Raw genomic sequence first — 16,549 nt, forward strand, 5'->3', positions numbered from 1 at the left:
AGGCCAGCGACGGGCCTACAGGGGGTCTGGGAGAAGTTCTCAGAGGAACATGCACTTTGACTTTCAAGGAGCTCGTGGGGGTCGTAGGGGCCCAACGTCTGCCCCCAACCTTCTCACCGCACACCCCCCACCCCCTAGGATGGGCAGGACTGGGAGGCAGTAGCGAGAGACGGGGCCTGGGGTCCTGGGGTGGCAGGGAGAGACAGGGGTGGTAAGGGCCGGCCAGGGCCCTGGCGATGGAAGGCGGGGCTGAGGGCGCCGGGGAGGGGGCAGTGCAGGGGCCCGGAAAGGAGTGAGGCTGGACAGTGAGGAGCAGGGATGGGAGGGAAGAAGGGCAGACCAGGGGACAGAGGGGAAGTGGGGACGGGCCAAAGGAAGCAGAATTTCTCCACTGAGAGCAGAAGGCCTGAGAGAGACAGCCCTGACTCGAGTCATTCCCCCACGTTGCCCCCCACCCCTGGAGCCGAGCTCTGAGCTCAGCAGAAAAGGCAGATAAGCCAAGTGCTTAAAGGGCCAGAGCCTGGGAAGGCCAAGCAGGGCCGGGCAGGCGGCAGAGTCCAGTGGGCCTGCCCCCAGGCCCCCCCGCCCCCGGAACAGACCAGCCGTGTGCGTGCGCGTGCGTGTTGGGGTAGGGAGTGCTGCCCCCCAGCTCTAGCCTCCCGTGGCCCATCTCCGCATGCTGGCCCCATGACCAAGTCAGCATTCTGTGACCTCCCGCCACAGTGCTGCTGTGGGTGCACGGAGGTGAGGGAGACGGGGACCTCGTGACCTATGACGGGGGCGTGAGCATCACCTACCTAGGTCAGCCCAGAGACAGGGTGATCGGCGGCCAGTGGCCCTGCCGTCCTGGGCCTCCCCAGCAGACCCTTTGGGTTCCTGGCTTTCCTTTTCGCCCTGATTCAGCAGTTTCTGAGACAGCCAGCTCAGCACTGCTACTCCCCAAGCAGGTAAGAGGCGGGGCTTGGGGGCTCTTCCTCGCCTCCCTGAGTTTGTCCAGCAAATGAAGAAAATGAGCCCCGGAGGAGAAGAACCTGAAAAGCCGGAGGAAGCACCCACACCCTCTGGGAACCCAGGGGGGCCAGGCTGTGCCCCCCTCCCCAGGATGAGGAAGCTGGCCTCCTCACGGGAATCCCAGCCCTGGCAACCCAAGTTGACCCGTCAATTCTGAGCACCTGCCGAAGATAGGAACGTGAACAGGCTAACACAGGCCTCCTCATGGGACCCAAATCCAGACCCTGGCCTGGAGCCAGCCTGTCGGGGCCCTCCCAACCCCCCCGTCCAGAAGACTCGTTTTCTAAAGACCCCCAGCCCCTATCACGGACCCTCTGCCTAGGAGGAGAGTCTTCTTAGGTCTAACGAGTCCCTCCTGCCGCAGGAAGCAGCTCCACTGGATGCCACGTTCTTGAACACTTCCCCATACCCCCCAGACCTTATAACCGCGCACTGGCGGCTCCGGGTTCAGGGCCCCGCCCCCGCCCCCGCCCGCAGCCACTCAGACGAGCTCACTGGCTTAAAGCCCCGCAGCAGCCAGCGGGCCCCCAAGCACCTGCCGCCCGCCCCAGCTCCCTCCTGGAGCCTGCAGGCGCTCTCCCCTGCCCGAGGTCTCAGCGCGTCATTCTGCCCTACACACACGGGGGATGTCCAGGCAATCAAGGAGGCCCTCAGGAAGAAGGAGTCCTGAGGAGGAGCCCAGCGCGGTCTGGGGTCCGGGAGAGCGCAGGGCGGGCACGAAGTAGTGGGGGAGGCGAGGTCTGCACCAAACGTGGGTCCAGGGCGCCCCCTAGTGGCTCCCCCGCGCACCCACCCCAGAAGCTTGCTGGGGGGTCCTCGCCTCCACACCCTAGAGACTGACAGCTTCGGAGAGCAAATTATGAACAGGCATTTTGCTTACATTGCTTTATTCAATCTCTCCCCAGCCGTCCAATCCCCTATTTTGAGGATCAGAAACGCTAGGCTCCCAGGGATGGAAGCACACTCCAAAACCTATGCTCATTTTCTCCATCTCCCCGGGGGGGCCCCAAGGCGGCTGCCAGCAGAATGGGGAGTTCCGGCCCCGAGGGCCCACGGGTGGCCGGGAGGGTGGCGTGGGGGACAAGGTGGGCGTGGGGGCCCCTGTGCTCAGATACCACCGCCGTGACAGAGCCCCCACCCCACAGCTCCAACAGCATTTTACTGGGGTCTGAGACTGCAGTTCCCACAGGAAGGTGCGGCCACGTGAGAAGCAGGGGTAAAAAGGGGGCTTCACCACCCCCTCCCCGGGGGATGGCTGCTTCAAGTCTAACAAAACCCCAGGGAAAGCCCTCGTGCTGGGCCTCCAGCCAGCAAGGCCAGTCCCGTCCCAGGGGGCACAGGCCAGCGCGTGGAGCCAAGGGGCCCACAGTGGGGGGGCACGCGCGCGAGGATGAAAGCTGAGGCTGCAGAGTCAGGATTCCGCCCCCCTTCCCACCAGAGCCCGCACTGGCACATGTTTGCATAGACAGCAAGACAGATGCAGCCAAGGCCTTTTCCCAGCAGACGGGGCATCGGGGTGGCACTGCGTGATTCTGCTTCCCCTCGGAGCCAGAGGAGAGTCCCGTGGTCCCCGGGGCCAGGGGATGCCAGGCCTCAGCCCCTCCCCGGGCCCCGCCAGTGTCTGTCCTTCTTCCCTGACCTGTGGGGAGACACAGGGTGGGGGCAGGAAGAGGTCTTCAGGGGACGATGCCACGCGGTGAGAAGGGGCTCCTGGAGGGGAGGGGACCCTGTTCCTCCAAAGGCAGCCAACACAGGGACCAGGCCGCGACCCCAGGATGAAGTCCCCAGTCAGGGCGGCAGGAAGGCGAAGCAACCCCCCTAGCCCCGGGCGCCTGGGTCTGAGCGGGACAGAGCAGCTCATGGGAAACCTCCCTCCCGCCCCCCCGCCCGGCCCCTCCGCCGGGTCCGGCCAAGAGGGGCCGCCCAGACCACTACAGAGTGAGCTCCTGGAAGACAGGCTCCGAGGGTAGCCAGGTGCGGATTAAAAGTGGCTCCAACGAAGACCCCTCCTTACGGCCCCTGCTCCTCCAGATACGCCCCCCTCCACTGGCCCCGGCCCCCACCTCTTCTTTGGTGCCTTGTCTCCAAAGAAGTGGCTGAAGATGAAACTCTCCAAGTCATCCACCTCATCATCATCACCGGTCTGTCGCACGGCCACCTCTTCCAGGCTGTCCTCCAAGGCATCCACGAAGTCCCGGAAGCGGAGGCGATCGTGGCGGAAGAAGCCGTCCTCGCTGAAGTAAGCAGGCGAGAGGGGCAGCTCCTTGGACAGCTGCCCGGCCCAGGGCAGCCGCGCCAGGTAAGCCCTCAGCAGAGAGGCCAGCTCCTGTTGCCGCACCGGGGCCAGCTCCACGCCGAAGGCCAGGCCCTCCTGCCGGGCACACTCGCGCACGCCCGAGCAGCCCTGGGGCGCCCGGTACTTGTGCCTCGACAGCGCTGCCCACAGTGGCAGGGGGTCAGGCCCGGCTTTAGCCCCCTCCCTGCCCTGAGGGTGCTTCTGCCTCTCCACGGAGGACTGGGGGCCCCCACTCTTCCGAGGGGGCTCCTTGGGGCGCCGGCGCTCGCCACCCTTCTTGCTGCCCCACTCCCCCTCCCTTGGCTTGCCCTCCTTCCCCTTCCGAGCCAGCTCCCCGTCCCCCTCACCCCGCCAGCCTTTCTTTCTTTCGCGGCCAGACCCCGCCTTCCTGTGCTTCCGGGGCTCAGCGTTCCGGTCCCCCTGCCCATCCTGCCACTTCTCCCTCCCACCCCCTTCCCTAGAACTCTGGAAGTGGGCCTCTGAGTCATTGGCACGGACCCCAGGATGCTCGCCCCAGTTCTGCAGGCCCTGGAACTTCTGGGCCAGTCTGTGGCCCAGCTCGGTCAGGCCAGCAGGCGCCGGGTCCCCACGGCCCGCGCCCCTTAGGCTCTGCTCCAGGTCCTGCTGCGTGGACCCCAGCAGCTGCCGCGGCCTCTCTGGCTCCTGCCTTAAGGCCTCAGCCTCAGCCTCCAGCCGCTCCTTCTGCTCCAGGAAGCCAGCGTCGGGCTTCTGCTCCCTGGGACCCGGCTGCTCGGTGACCCTGCCACCCTGGGAGCCCCAGCTGAAGCACACCCCGTCCGGGCCCCGGACGCATTCGGCCTCCAGCCCCTGCAGCTGGGCCCGCAGCTGCTGCAGCTCCAACTCCAGGGCGCGCTGCGAGGACTGGCCCTGCCGCAGGGCCCCGCGCAGCCGGGCATTCTCCTCTTCCAGCTCTCTGGGCCGCTGCATCAGGCCCTGAAGCTCTTCCTTCTGGGCCTGGGGTGGGGGGTGCCACAGGAGGGCCCTGTCAGGGCCGGCCCAGGGCCTCCCACCCCATGAGCGTCCACCCCGTTCCCACGCAGAGAATTTGGTTCTCCTGTTCTTTGCCACCCACGACCTGCACCCGAGCCTGCGACCTCAAGTTCCCTCACAGACCATGTCCTTCTGTAGGCACACGCTGCGGCTCGCCTGAGATTAGCCGAACGTGGCTCTTGCTGCCCTTTCCACCTCCCACACCCAGCACAGACGTTACTAACTGACCCCCACACTGCCTGCCCTTTCGTGCCTCCACGGCTCCAGGCAAAGCAGAGCCATCAACTGGGGGCCCAGCGGGCAACAGGCATGCCGGCCTGGGCCTCGGCAGGAGGACTGTGAATACGCTCTCCAGGGGACGAGAGAGGGCTGAGGTGGGGGGTAGCAAAGACAGCTTCTTCTGGGCGAGGACACGAGGGCAGCACCCGGCCGAGCGAGGGCCCGCCTGGCGCCTGCCCCGCGCATGCGCACCTGCAGCTGGGCCTGCAGCAGCCGGATGTCCTGGTTCTCCTTGGCCAGCAGCAGGGCCATGCTCTGCAGGCTGGGGACGCTGTCAGAGGGTCGTGGGACCCCATCCTGAGGGCAAAGGAGCCAGTGACCCCTCCTGCCCCACGGCCCAGGCGGCCCTGGACGGCCCCAGCCGGCTCCGCACAGCTCCGGGCTCAGGGAGCATACCTGCCCGTCCCCCGCAGCATCACGCACCTCCGTGTCCAACCCCGTGTCCGGGAAGACCTGCAGTTCTACTTCCTCCACGGGCCCTGCAGGAAAGCCAAGTCCCCAAACGGCCCCAGCACACACCAGACCCCTCTCCCACCCACTCCCTCCCCTACACACACACGGCCACTCTCCTGCCCCGGACCCAGGCCCCACGGCTGAGAGGACTGGCAGGGAAGGGGCCCAGGGTCAGCATGAACAGCCAAAAGGCCAGTCACTAGTCAGAGATGGCCAGCCCCAGAGAACCGGCCCCGGCAGCCTCCCCCAGGGCTCGGCCAGGACAAGCCAGGCCCCGTCCCCACTCACCCCTGTCCGACTCTGACAGACCACCTGCAGATGGAGACGGAGGAGCGTGGTGAGGCCCACAGAGGACGGGGTGGGGAGCAGGCTGCGGCGTGGCGGGAGGGCCAGAGGCGGACACAGGCCCCGGCAGGGGAGGCGCCACTCACCGGAGAAGAGGAGGATCCCCAGGCCCAGCAGAACCAGGGCCCCAAGGACGCACACGTTGAGGGAGATGCCCAGCTCGCAGCCCGCACCCTCGCCTCTGGCCTGGCCCTCCGTGCCTAGGGGCCCCACGGGCTGAGGAGCGCTGGGCTGCCGGCCCCGCCGTCTCCGCAGACCCCCCACGTCCACATCGGTGTCGTCCTCGCTGCTAGAGCAGTGGGCCTCCTCCCTGGGCCAAGCTGGAGGAAGGGATGGCAGTGAGGCCACCGGACAGCAGGACGCAGTCAGAGACCGCAGACAGGGGCGCGCAGGGGCCCTGGCCGCATCCACCCGGGCAGCGATGACTGCCCCGCCCAGCCGAGGGGGGCACCAGCCCTCCAAGTCGCAAACTCGAGGAGCAGCTCTACCCTAACTCAGCCCCCTTTTCCTCCCACGCGTGCTTCGCCTCAAGCCCCCTGTGCAGCTCCTATCTGCCTGGCCACCGCCTCTCGGGCCTCCTGGCTCTTCCTGGCCTAAAGGGAGGGTGCCTGGGGGACTGTCCGCCGCACTGCACACTGTCGTCCCCACCAGCGACTTCGCTCCACGACAGGCGAGCCCCCGGTCTCCGGCTCCTGACCCGGACGACTGGCCATGGGCCAGCCACTCCCGCCTGCCGTCGCCCGGGGACCAAGCTCTCAGCATGCTGCCCTCCACGCTGGTTCTCCTCCAGGCCCACCCCCCATTCCGAGAAAGGTACCACTGCTACCCTCGGGCTGCCTAAGCTCCCCCTTTTGCCTCACACCCAGACAACTTGGCATCACATACCCCGGATCTGCCTGCCTGGTGGTCTTCAGCACTCGCCCCCTCTGCGGCCCCAACCTCTCCCTCTACCTGTCACCGCTCAGAGATGGGAGTCATATGCTGCTCGGCCACAAGCCCTGGACACCACCTCTTTAGCACAGGACGGGCGGACCCGTCCCTCTGCAGATGCTACAGCCTCGGCCTGGAGCATGCTCTTCCTCCGACCCTACTGACCCAGAGCCTCCTGTCTCTCAGGGCTGCACTCAACAAGCCCTCCAGTGTGAACCTTCCCCCAAGCGTGCCCGCCCCCCTCACCCTTCCCTCAACCTGGCCCCTGACGGGACCCGTCCCTCTGAGTCTCCTGGGCCCAGAGCGGACACATGTCGGAGGCTCAGGGGATGAGAGCTGAATCGAGACGCAAGAGAAGAAGCCCCGTGGCAGAGGGGAAGAGTCCGGCAGACCCGGGCCCTGCCACTTACCAGCTACGTGACCTTGGTCACATCAAGTAACCTCTCTGAGCCTCGGTGTCCTCGGGGGCAGTGGTGAGGATTCACTGACACAGCATAAAGAGACCCCTAAGCCACTAAGTGCTAGGGCCCGGACCCCAGCCATGCTCGGCAGCGAGCACTTGGTCCCCCACTCCTTCCAGAAGGAGAGTAAAGAGGGGCACATCTCACCTGCGTTGGGCAACGAAGGCAGGCTCCCCGGGGGGCTCTGACCCTCCGCATCCTCTGTGTCCGGTCCCAGGCCTGCTGCCGCAGGGGCCTCGTCCGAGTCTCCCTGGACCAGTGTGTCTCCTGGGCCAGGGGGGCCCCCAGCACAGCCATCGCCTTCCAGGTCCCCCTGAGCAGACACGGCCGTGAGCACCCCGGGCCCCTCCCCGCTGCCCGCCCCGGTCCACTGAGAGGTCCTCACCTCCGCCTCAGTCTGCTCTGACAGAAGGGGCCCACACTGGGAGCTTTTGCTCTGGAAGACGGTCTCTGTGGTGGAAGAAAAGGCCCAGGGGAAACACCACTGCCCCGTGGTGCCCCAGATGAACTTCCTACACAGCCCTCTGGCTGCTGCAGGCCCGGCCGGGTTGGAAGGGCAGAAAAGCACCAGGACGAGACGAGGCAGGAAGGCTTTAGACCAGGACGAACCCAGGAAAGAAGGACCGAACCCCCCGTCTCGGAGGAAACGGGGGCCCCGCCCCCAGGGGAGCCCTGTTACCTCCTCCAGCCTCAGCCCCCGCTAACTCTTCCAAAGCTGCCTTGGAGGGGCTCCCGAGGGCCTGGGGGGCTCGCTCCGATGCTGGGTCCACCGTGGATTCCTGGCCCAGGGTCTCCACGGGCAGGCTCTGAGGGAAGGGGTGCAGGCAGAAGGCCGCTGCAGAGGACAAATCCGGGAGCACGGGGGCTCTGCTGGGGTCCCTGGGCCCCGCCGCACCGCTCAGCGACCCCCACCCACATCTCACACTCAGTCATGAGCCGAGGCAAGGTGCGCGGCGGGGGTCGGCTGGACGTGGGCTTGGGCCGTTCCCTAATCTCACCTGCTGCTGTGAGGAACCTTCCAGAGGCTATTTCTGTTCAGTTAAAAAGTGCCACTGGACCAAGACACCAGATCACACAGAGCTGCTGCCCCCGGCCCCGCCCTCCCAAAGAAGCCGGCTGAGGCCTGGATCTCCCCGCCTCCCCACAAATGAAGCCTGGCAACTGGCTGGAAGGTGGAGGCAAGAGGACAAAGCCCCCTGGAGGCTAAGGGGCCCCATCGGCTTCCCTGTAGCTGTCCACACCACAGGCCGCCCACGTCACCTGTGCCTCCCAGGCCCTTCCAGCCCCTGCCCTGCCCCGCACACCTCACCCCCCACCGCTGCCCAGAGGAGACAACTCACCCCAGCCCCACCTGGGCTCTCCCTCCCTGCGCACCCCTGCTCCAGCAGGCCCGCCACCCGCTCCCCACCCAGGGCTCCCACCACCCCTCCAAGAATCATTCTCCACCTGAGTATGTTCTTTGCAATTTTCAAACCACTTTTCTCTCATGGCCGCCCCTATAAGCCGGGGATCATGACCCCCCTTTTACAAGGGGAGGACAGAGGTAAAATCCCAGCGGTCAGCAAAGGCCCCCAACAGGAGGCCAGGGCTCTGGAAGACGGTGTCCGTTCCTCTCCTCTGCCGCTGAGCCCCAGGCCGTGTCCTGCCCCAGCACCTCCCTGAGGCCAGCTTCCTCCCTCCCCTCCCCCCTCCCCCCTCCCCCCTCCCCCCCTCCGGGGAGGGGAGCTCCCTGCAGTGCTAACACAGCAAGTCGCCAGGGCTGGGTCCCTTGACGACCCCCTTCTCCCTTCTCAGTGGCTCTGGGGACACGGGAGCCCACTGGCTTCCTGCCCTGCCAACCACCAGCTGCACTGCAGGACCCTCAAAATGCTCCCCTGCTCACCCCACCCACACGGCAGCACCCCCTCTGCCCAGGGCAACGGACTGTCCTGAGTCCCTCTGACCCACAGCCCTTCCGTGATCCCCCCTCAGGAAGACGCCTGGGTGCCTGAGTCTTTGGGGGTTCCCAGGCTCTGCCTCCCACTTCATTCCAGCACAGTCTAGCCCACGTCTCCACCTCATCCCGTGGACTGCCTCAGTCTCCCCCAAAATGGCTTTCCTGTTGTTGCCCCAGACCCTCTCCTCACGCCGGTCCCCTACTTCTTGCAGCTGACCCCATGGTACCCTTCTTTCGAGGCCCGGTCCCAGTCCCGCCACCTGATTCCTGGGGCCCGATCTCCCCCCTCCTGCCCCTGAGTGTTCCCCTGGCAGCCAGCAGGAGGTGACACAGGTGACCGTGGGCACCAAGGAAGGGCACAGACCCGGGGAGCAGCCCAGGCCTGCCAGAACCTCTCTTCCGGGGGGTTCCCAGGCCTGCTCTCCCTACCTCCGAGCCGGCAAGCACCCAGCTGTTGTCAGAGTCTGGGCAGGAAGCCATAGTTGCTGAGGTCTGTGAAGCCGCTGTCCCCGCCGCCTGCAGAGAAAAGCGCTCTTCAGGACCCCAGTTCCCTTCCGCAAAGGCAGGATGCAGAGAGGAGCCTTGGCTGGGTCCCAGGGCTGGGCAGCAGCTTCCAGAACCAACCCTTCTAACTCTAACACCTCCACTGTTCTGGGCAGTACCAGCCTCGCAAATCAAAACCTGTCAGCAACCACAGAGAAGTTCACCTCTCCCGGGGACCAGTGAGGCCTTGAAGACTGGACTGATCCTGAAAGGTCAGAGCACAGGGCTGGAGAGGCTACGGGGGCCAACCAGGCCAGCCCCCTCAGGCTAGAGTCAGGGAAGAGGAAGGCCACACAGGATGGCTAACTTGACTTTGCCAGGGACAAGCAGCTGACGAGACGAGTGAGGAAAATAACCACCCCAGACTTTCCCACCATCACCACCACCTCCCCCACCAGGGCTCAGAAGACAGGACTCCCACCCAGCATCAGCCCTTCACACGGTCTGCTTCGGGGATCCCCAGCTCCGGCTGCATACTGGAATCACCTAAGAATCTGATTTAACTGCTCTCAGGGTCAGGCTCAGGCCTGGGTCTTTTTAAAAACTTCCCAGACGGTCCTCATGTGCAGCCAGGCCTGAGAAGAGTTGGCAGATCCATTCGCAGGTACCCTTAGCAAGTCTCCTTGTCACGCCAATTCTCCTTTCTGGATTCGGTTTCCTTGCTCTGTGATCTGCAGAGTTCCATCTTAGGGAACTTGAAGGCTACGGGGAAGGGCCCTCATGACAGCTCAGAGTTACAAAGACTACAGTTTGCAAAGCACTGCAGGGCTGTGGGCCTGCCCCTCGCTAATCTACTCTGACTTGGCAGGACTGGGGTGGGAAGTCCTCCAGCTTCCAAAGCCTGATACAAAGCAGGCTGAGAGGAGGGAGACCTATCCTGTCACTCAGGCCCAGGACTGTCCCCTCAGGCTGGGCAGCTGCAACTGGGGCCTGGCACAAGGCAGGAGGGGCAGACGAGCCGACCCCCCAAGTCTTGGACTGTGGTCCTTCAGACGGTAAGTGACTGTTTCCTGAGGGGCCAAAAGGGCAGCAAGTGGACAGGGCTCTGTAAGCAGACCCCGGGAAGGGAGGGGAGGCTTGGGAAGAAGTACTGCAGCATGACATCCCCACGCGGCCCCCTTCTGTTTCAGCTGGTGCAAGTCCTCCTGCACAGTGCTCTAATGACCTGTGGCCCTTTGAGATCCACGGCTGGGACAGACACCTCACAGTGTCTTCCCCAATGCCCATGCCTCCCCAGCACAAGCAGCATCCCCAGGACACCCTGGCCAGCTTCTGCAGCATCCCCAGAGCGGCTGCCCCCCTACGCACACACTGGGCTGTCATTGTCCCCCCCATCCCCAGCTGCTGGTCCCAGAGCGTCTGCTCCCCCCCACAGGCACACACTGGGCTGTCATCAACCCCCCCCCCCCGCCGCCCTGTCCCCAGTTGCTGGTCGCAGAGCGGCTGCCCCACCCCCACAGGCACACACTGGGCTGTCATCGTCCCCCCGGCCCCGTCCCCAGTTGCTGGTCGCAGAGCGGCTGCCCCACCCCCACAGGCACACACTGGGCTGTCATCGTCCCCCCCCCCGTCCCCCGTCGCTGCGTGTGACTGCTAACAGGTGGTGGCAGGAAGGAAGTGGCAGCAGCTTGGGCCGAAGTCCCTGTTTATCCCTGGCTGTGTACAGCCTGCTCCGGTCCTCCAGAACCAGGCACCATGGCAACCAGGGTGATGTCAGACCCGCCATCTCCATGGAAACTAGCCACGGTATCTGGGTCAAGAAGACAAACACTTCGGAGACCCAAACAGGAGACAGCCTGGAACCCCTGCACTGAGGGTCCCAAACTCGGCTCCCTCTCTCGCCGCCGAGTCCATCCCAGATGCCACAAGCTAGCCCCGCGCTCCCCGGCCCGCAGCTCCTTGCCTTATTAGGAAGTTGCTTCCTCGGTCTAACCTCCACCCCTCCCCGCGCTGTTTCCAGAGCTCTTTCTCGCCGACCTCTCCGCCTCCACCCCCTCCCCACTCGCAGTCGGGCAGGATCCAACAAAAACACACTTTCAGGCTTGTCGGGCACTTCTGCCATTTCTAAAAGACAGCTAAAGGGGGAGCTCTCCCCCTCTGGCTAGCTGCACTCCGCCCCTCCAAGAGTGGTTCCCCCAAACCTCTAAGGCGGAGGAGCCGCAGGAGCCCGCCCGGGGCGCCCCCCGACCGCGGCCCTGCGGCGACGCGCACGCCCGGCTGCGCCCCCCGGTCCCACGGCGGGTCCGTAGGGCCCCCGTCCCGTAGGGCCTCACCTGCCTGCGCCTTCGGTCTTCACCCGACCTGTTGCTGCAGCCCCGGGTTTCCAGCCCCGGGAGGGAGGGAGGCTCACGTGACTGGGGCTGGCCAATGGAAGGTCAACTTCCCTGAGGGGGCGGAAACTTTCGGCCAATAAGAGCTGGAGTTGAGAGGCGGGGTCGGGGAGGAGGCCCTGCACCGGCCCCGGACCCCGGCTGACCTCCCGGGGACGGACTGCGCTTGCCGCGAACTGCATTTCGGGTGACCACCCCTCCTTTCCCGGCGTCTAGACAGTTTCTAGAAGGAAGACCCAACTGAAAGGCAGAGGCACCTCCCGAGACAGAGGGCCAAGGTCGACCGTAGGACAGACAGACGCAGCTGCAGGATGGGGGAAGGGACACGGCGAGCCGAGGGTTGGCAATAGCTCTCCCGCTGTTCTCCCCCAGCTCCGGTGCAGAGGCAGGGTGCCGATGCTACTCTTCTAGAAGGGGAGGGGTGGGGGTCTGGGAAGCGTCCCCAAATGAAATCTGCTGGACCAGGGGCAGCCCCTTCCCACTACACTTGACCGGGGGTGCAGGGAGGGGGGTGCTAAACCCAGAAGCACTAACGGCACTTGTCCCCGAGGCCCTGGCTGCAGGCCTGGCCCAGGAATGTGCCCAGAAAGGAGACGTGTTTTCACTCCGGGACTCGGGTACGGGTGGCGCACTAGGGCCTCCCTTGGCTCCTCGACTAGTACCAGGATCAGTTCAGGGGCCCGCCGCCAGGAGCCCTGGGGCACATACGTATCCTCACCCCTCAAGCATCCTTCCCACCGGTGAGAGGCTCATTCCAACCTTTGTGTGCAGAAACAGCAGGAGTCCTTGTCTGGGTTTTCAAGTCCTTTTATTAATCCAACCGTACAAAAGACCCCCACCACATCTCTGCCACCCCCATTTTCTTCCAAAAAGTAGTGGAGAGGAACAGAAGGACTGAGCAGACTCCTCCCCCAGGAGCCACTTACAAAAGGCAGAGATGGGGGTCAGGGGAGGAAGACATCACAAAAATAGCAACAGATAAAAGAGGGGCAACAAAACAACAAACACAACACAAAGCTGGGGGGAGGGGGCTGGTCCCTGGAAGAGAGAAGCCCCCAACCCCCTCCCTTCTTTCCCACAGCCTCAAAGCCGCTGCCCCACCTGGGCAGCCAAATGCGCTCTGCAGTGCATTTGCTAAGTCTTCACAGGCTAGGGTCCCCAGAGAAGCGGCCAGGGGACCACTAGCTCCTCTCTGGGCCACGCCTGTGCCTGCCTTCCCCACCCCACTGAGGAATGTGTGCTTGAGCTGCAGTGCAGGGCTCCCACCAGGCCCTGGGCCCATCTCTGGCAGGCAGTGCCTGAAAAATAAAATAGGAACACATAAAGCCCAGTGCAGGCTTCTGGCTGAGAGGAAAAACCGCTAATCACCCGGTCCAAGATACCCAGAAGGGCAGGGAGAGAGAAACAAAACACACCCAGACCCTGGACTGCACCTCAGGACCACAGCAATGGCCCCCCACGGGCTGGGACAGGGATCCTTCAATCAGATGAGGTATAAGGGTTCTGTGCCTTTCCAGGCTTCCCTTCAGCCGAGCCAGGGAGGCAGAGGAATACGGGGCCAAAAGCTCTAGACCAGCGCGGACAAGACCGTGCAACAAATGGGCGAGCCGGGGAGGGCCATGCGAGCAGAGTCCATGTTCCAGGACGGTCTGAACTTCAAATATCCCGGTCTGTCAGACCGCATATCCCAATTTTTGGCAAAATATGGTCATTAGGAGAAAACCCCATAAGAGGCTGAGAAAGGGCCAGTGGCTTTGGTATGAGGGACACATGTCCGGACATCATCTCTTACCCACAGACAGTCTTAAAGCCCCAAATCACCAAGAAACTGCCCCAGCCAAGAGCTCTCCTGCTTTTTCAAGCTATTTGGTTCTCTGAAGGGGTAGGACTTGGGTTAAGTCTTAGGAGGAGGCAAGGGGAGGGTGAGAAAAAGGAAAATTCCCCATTTATTCCCTAAAGCTGTCTCCTAAAGCCCATGAAAAGGCTACTGCAGGGATGGGACCCCAACTCCTCTGGCCAGAACCTTTTACCACGTCACTCCAAACACTAAGGCTGCAGCTGTGGGGCTCGCTAGGAGTGTTAGGCACAGGTGCTGGGGCGTCCATCATCTGCCCGGAGGAGACCCCTGCCCTCCAGATCTTCCTCCAGCCTCTCTTCTCTTGCAGCCACACCCCTCAGCCTTCGGGGACTGGAGCCACCACAATGCTCGGCAGGGCTTTGGTTCCCTGGATCTCTGTTGATCTCAACGTGTACGTGTAAGTTTCCAGAAAAGTGAGCAATCCAGGCTCTTCTGCCTGCCCACCTCAGTTCCTTCTCTGCCCCCAGGAGCCACTGTGTTTCTGCCCCATGGAGACGGGAAGCCAGTGGAAACCATCCCCCTGGTCGGCATCACCCATCGTTAGCAGCCACCAGCTGCCCCACACCCTCACGGATGTACACAGACTGGATCTCCTTGGTCTTGAGGCAGAGATCGCAAGCCCAGACGGCGGAGGCCTCGGTGGTCAGCAGCCCGTACGCGCTCTCTGTCATGCCTGTACACTCACGGTGGAACCACTTCTGGCAGGAGGCCTCACACAGGATGGCGTCCTGGTCATCATTCACCTCACTGCGACAGGCGCCACACGGGTACACCAGGCCTGGGGGAGGCTGGGGCCCTGAGCCCCCACCCGCCTTGCTGGGGGGTGCCAGGCTGTTGGCATCTGGAGTTCCCCCACCCCGCCCACTGCTGTTTGGGGGGAAACTGGGCTGATTTCCATTAACAGCAGCGGCTGGGGAGCCTGAGTGAGGCTCCTGGGGAAAAGCAGTGGGAGCAGGTGGATTCAGGGGCTTTCCCCCATCCTCACCACCAGGGCCAGGAAAGCCAGGGTCCGGGCCAGGGAAGGGACTTGTGTTGGGGGGCAGGCTGGGGAGCCCCTGACCAGGTCTCTGGAGAGGAGAAGGGCCAAAAGGTGCTCCTGGCTGGGCAAAGCGTTGGGGGAGAGAAGGGGGGCCCAGCTCCCCTCTGGGAGGTTGTCCCATGGTGGGTGAGATCATGGGGCCAAATCCCCCCACCGGGCCTGGCATCATCTGCCCACCAGGAGGGCTGAAGTTCTGACCCAGAGGCTGGTTGAAGGGTTGGCTAGGAAAGTTCATGTTGCCTGGGGGTGGGTAGCCGGGGCCCTGGGGGGGCATGTTGAAAGCAGGGCCCATAGGGTTGGGAGGGAAAGGGGGGGGCTGTCGACGAAGAGGCTGGGGGCCCCCTCCACCCCCAGTGCTGTAGCCTGGGGGTACCTGGCCTGCCATGCCCCCCTGTACACGGAAGCCTCCAAAGGGGACAGGACTGCCAAGGAATGGAGGGGCTGCGCCCCCCACCTTAGGGGCTCCGAAGTCATCCTCAAAAGGGTTGGATGCAACCAGGTGATCCACCATGGGAGTCGGGGGTGGCGCAAACTCCGTCAGATGTGAGTATGCAGGGCCCTAGTGGGGAACAGATGAGGGAAAGAGGTTCATGGGGCGGGGGGAACACACAGCTAAAAACCAGGAGAGCAGCAGAAACACAGAACGTGTTCTGGACGCTCCCAACGGCCAACTCGGATGTAAATCGAGAGAGACCTCAGACTGCAATAGAGAAACAGAGGGTGGAGAAAGCAGGCAGAACTGTGCCGGGATCCCAGCTCTGACGCCCAATAACCTCAAGACCCTTGGGCAGGCGTTCCACTTTTTAAAGCCTCAGATTCGTCTGTAAAATAGGGACAATGCCTACCTCCCAAAACTGTTAAAGCGCCATTATCACAAAGTGCTGGAGAAATCATTACCAAAAACCTCAGTTAAGTGGTAGGTGTCACCTACCAGGAGCGAACCAGGACAGGAAACGTGGGGGGAGAGGAAGACCCCCGGCCTGACTGATAAGATCAGTGGTCCCACGGCCTGACCGCCCCCACCCCCCGTTTGTTAGGAAGTGGAGCGAAAGGGCCAGAAGCAGAGCAGCTTTCTCTTCGCTCCGCACCTGGGCAAGGTACACACCCACGGCAGCGGGGGCTACGAACGACCCCACCGCCATCAAGCCGCACTCACCTGAGTGTTGGACTTCCTTCGCTTCTTCTCTGGGCTCTTCATCTGCAGACCTGGAAGCGCAGCAGAAGGCGGACACAAACAGGTTTCCCTGAGGCTGCCCCACCGCCAGTCCCCCGGACGCGCCTGGAGCAGCTCTTCTAACTCGGACAGGCGCTCGCCCACTGACTCCACCAATACGAACAAAGGTGCCACACGAGACACGCTGCACGACCACACTCTCAGCCGCCTCTTCCTTTTAACAACAGACCGCCCCTCCGACTCCCCGGGGGCTCCGGCCGTCCGTGTGTCTCCCAACCCCGGGATCCTCCATCTCGGACACCCGACCCCCACCCCTCCCGCCCGAGCCTCCCGTCGGGCCCCCGGAGCACCCGCCCCCGGCCCCCGGCCCCCGGCCCCCCGAGGGCCCCGCGGGCCCAGCCCCTCGGCGCTCTCACCGGCCTTGCCCTGCTTCCTCCCGGTGCCGGGCGGCGCAGGGGGCGGTGCGGGGCCGCCACCTCCCTCCAGCTTGTCCGGTGGGGGCGGCGCCGAGGCGGCCATGGGGCGGGGGGGCCGGGGTCAGCGGTGGCGGGGGACGGACGCGCCCTCGGGCGGCACCATCGCCGGGAGGGGCGTCGGGGCGCCCGCGAGGAGCGGCCAGGCCAGGCGGTGAGGCCGGGGGACGAGCGGAGCGCCAGCCGCCAGCCCGCGGCCACACCAGCAGCAGCAGCGGCGGCGGCGGCGGCGGCGGCGGCGGCGGCGGCAGCCGGAAGCGGAAGTCGGCGCGGCCGCCACCAGCGCGCGGCGAGGGGGCGGGGCCCGGGCCGGACCACCCGGCGGCCGAGGGGGTGCGCGGCGCGGGCGGGGACACGTCCGTGCGGGAGGGGCCGCCCCCCGCCCCCGACGGGGTGGAAGCGGCGACCGA

General features: G+C 64.6%; 2 protein-coding genes across 4 annotated transcripts; both read right to left on the minus strand.

Moving 5' to 3' along the window:
- Positions 1-1,881: 1,881 nt before the first annotated feature.
- Positions 1,882-11,610, minus strand: PBXIP1 (PBX homeobox interacting protein 1). 3 transcript variants are annotated; one of them, XM_028090239.2, is made up of 11 exons: positions 11,539-11,610; positions 9,152-9,238; positions 7,466-7,592; positions 7,172-7,236; positions 6,934-7,099; positions 5,482-5,715; positions 5,339-5,362; positions 5,021-5,076; positions 4,790-4,894; positions 3,075-4,282; positions 1,882-2,650 (listed from the first exon to the last, which is right to left on the minus strand). In XM_028090239.2, exons 2-11 carry the CDS (start codon positions 9,200-9,202, stop codon positions 2,605-2,607), a joined length of 2,082 nt encoding a protein of 693 aa, XP_027946040.2. In that variant the 5' UTR covers positions 9,203-9,238; positions 11,539-11,610; the 3' UTR covers positions 1,882-2,604. The 3 variants fall into 3 exon arrangements, with proteins under 3 accessions (XP_027946040.2, XP_027946039.2, XP_087873500.1); XM_028090238.2 differs by having other exon boundaries at positions 4,994-5,076; XM_088017374.1 differs by having other exon boundaries at positions 4,994-5,076; positions 6,934-7,236.
- Positions 11,611-12,800: 1,190 nt separating this feature from the next.
- Positions 12,801-16,376, minus strand: PYGO2 (pygopus family PHD finger 2). The gene is made up of 3 exons (XM_028090265.2): positions 16,083-16,376; positions 15,649-15,698; positions 12,801-15,051 (listed from the first exon to the last, which is right to left on the minus strand). Exons 1-3 carry the CDS (start codon positions 16,183-16,185, stop codon positions 13,984-13,986), a joined length of 1,221 nt encoding a protein of 406 aa, XP_027946066.1. The 5' UTR covers positions 16,186-16,376; the 3' UTR covers positions 12,801-13,983.
- Between the last annotated feature and the right edge of the window lie 173 nt (positions 16,377-16,549).

The sequence above is a fragment of the Eumetopias jubatus genome, unplaced genomic scaffold (genome assembly GCF_037043125.1).
Source record: "Eumetopias jubatus isolate StellerSeaLion01/CBP00866 unplaced genomic scaffold, mEumJub1_p1.0 scaffold_12, whole genome shotgun sequence".
NCBI classification, from domain to species: Eukaryota; Metazoa; Chordata; class Mammalia; order Carnivora; family Otariidae; genus Eumetopias; species Eumetopias jubatus.

Bases quoted from the DNA above. Each gene is read 5' to 3' on its own strand.
- PYGO2 (XM_028090265.2), bottom strand. From the start codon at position 16,185: ATGGCCGCCTCGGCGCCGCCCCCACCGGACAAGCTGGAGGGAGGTGGC. The intron at 15,699-16,082 runs GTGAGAGCGCCG...CTGCGCTTCCAG, and splicing joins GAGGAAGCAGGGCAAGGCCG to GTCTGCAGATGAAGAGCCCA. The intron at 15,052-15,648 runs GTGAGTGCGGCT...GTTCCCCACTAG, and splicing joins GAAGGAAGTCCAACACTCAG to GGCCCTGCATACTCACATCT.
- PBXIP1 (XM_088017374.1), bottom strand. From the start codon at position 9,202: ATGGCTTCCTGCCCAGACTCTGACAACAGCTGGGTGCTTGCCGGCTCG. The intron at 5,716-6,933 runs GTGAGATGTGCC...CCCTTCCTCCAG, and splicing joins GCCTTCGTTGCCCAACGCAG to CTTGGCCCAGGGAGGAGGCC. The intron at 5,363-5,481 runs GTGAGTGGCGCC...CTCCATCTGCAG, and splicing joins GGGGATCCTCCTCTTCTCCG to GTGGTCTGTCAGAGTCGGAC.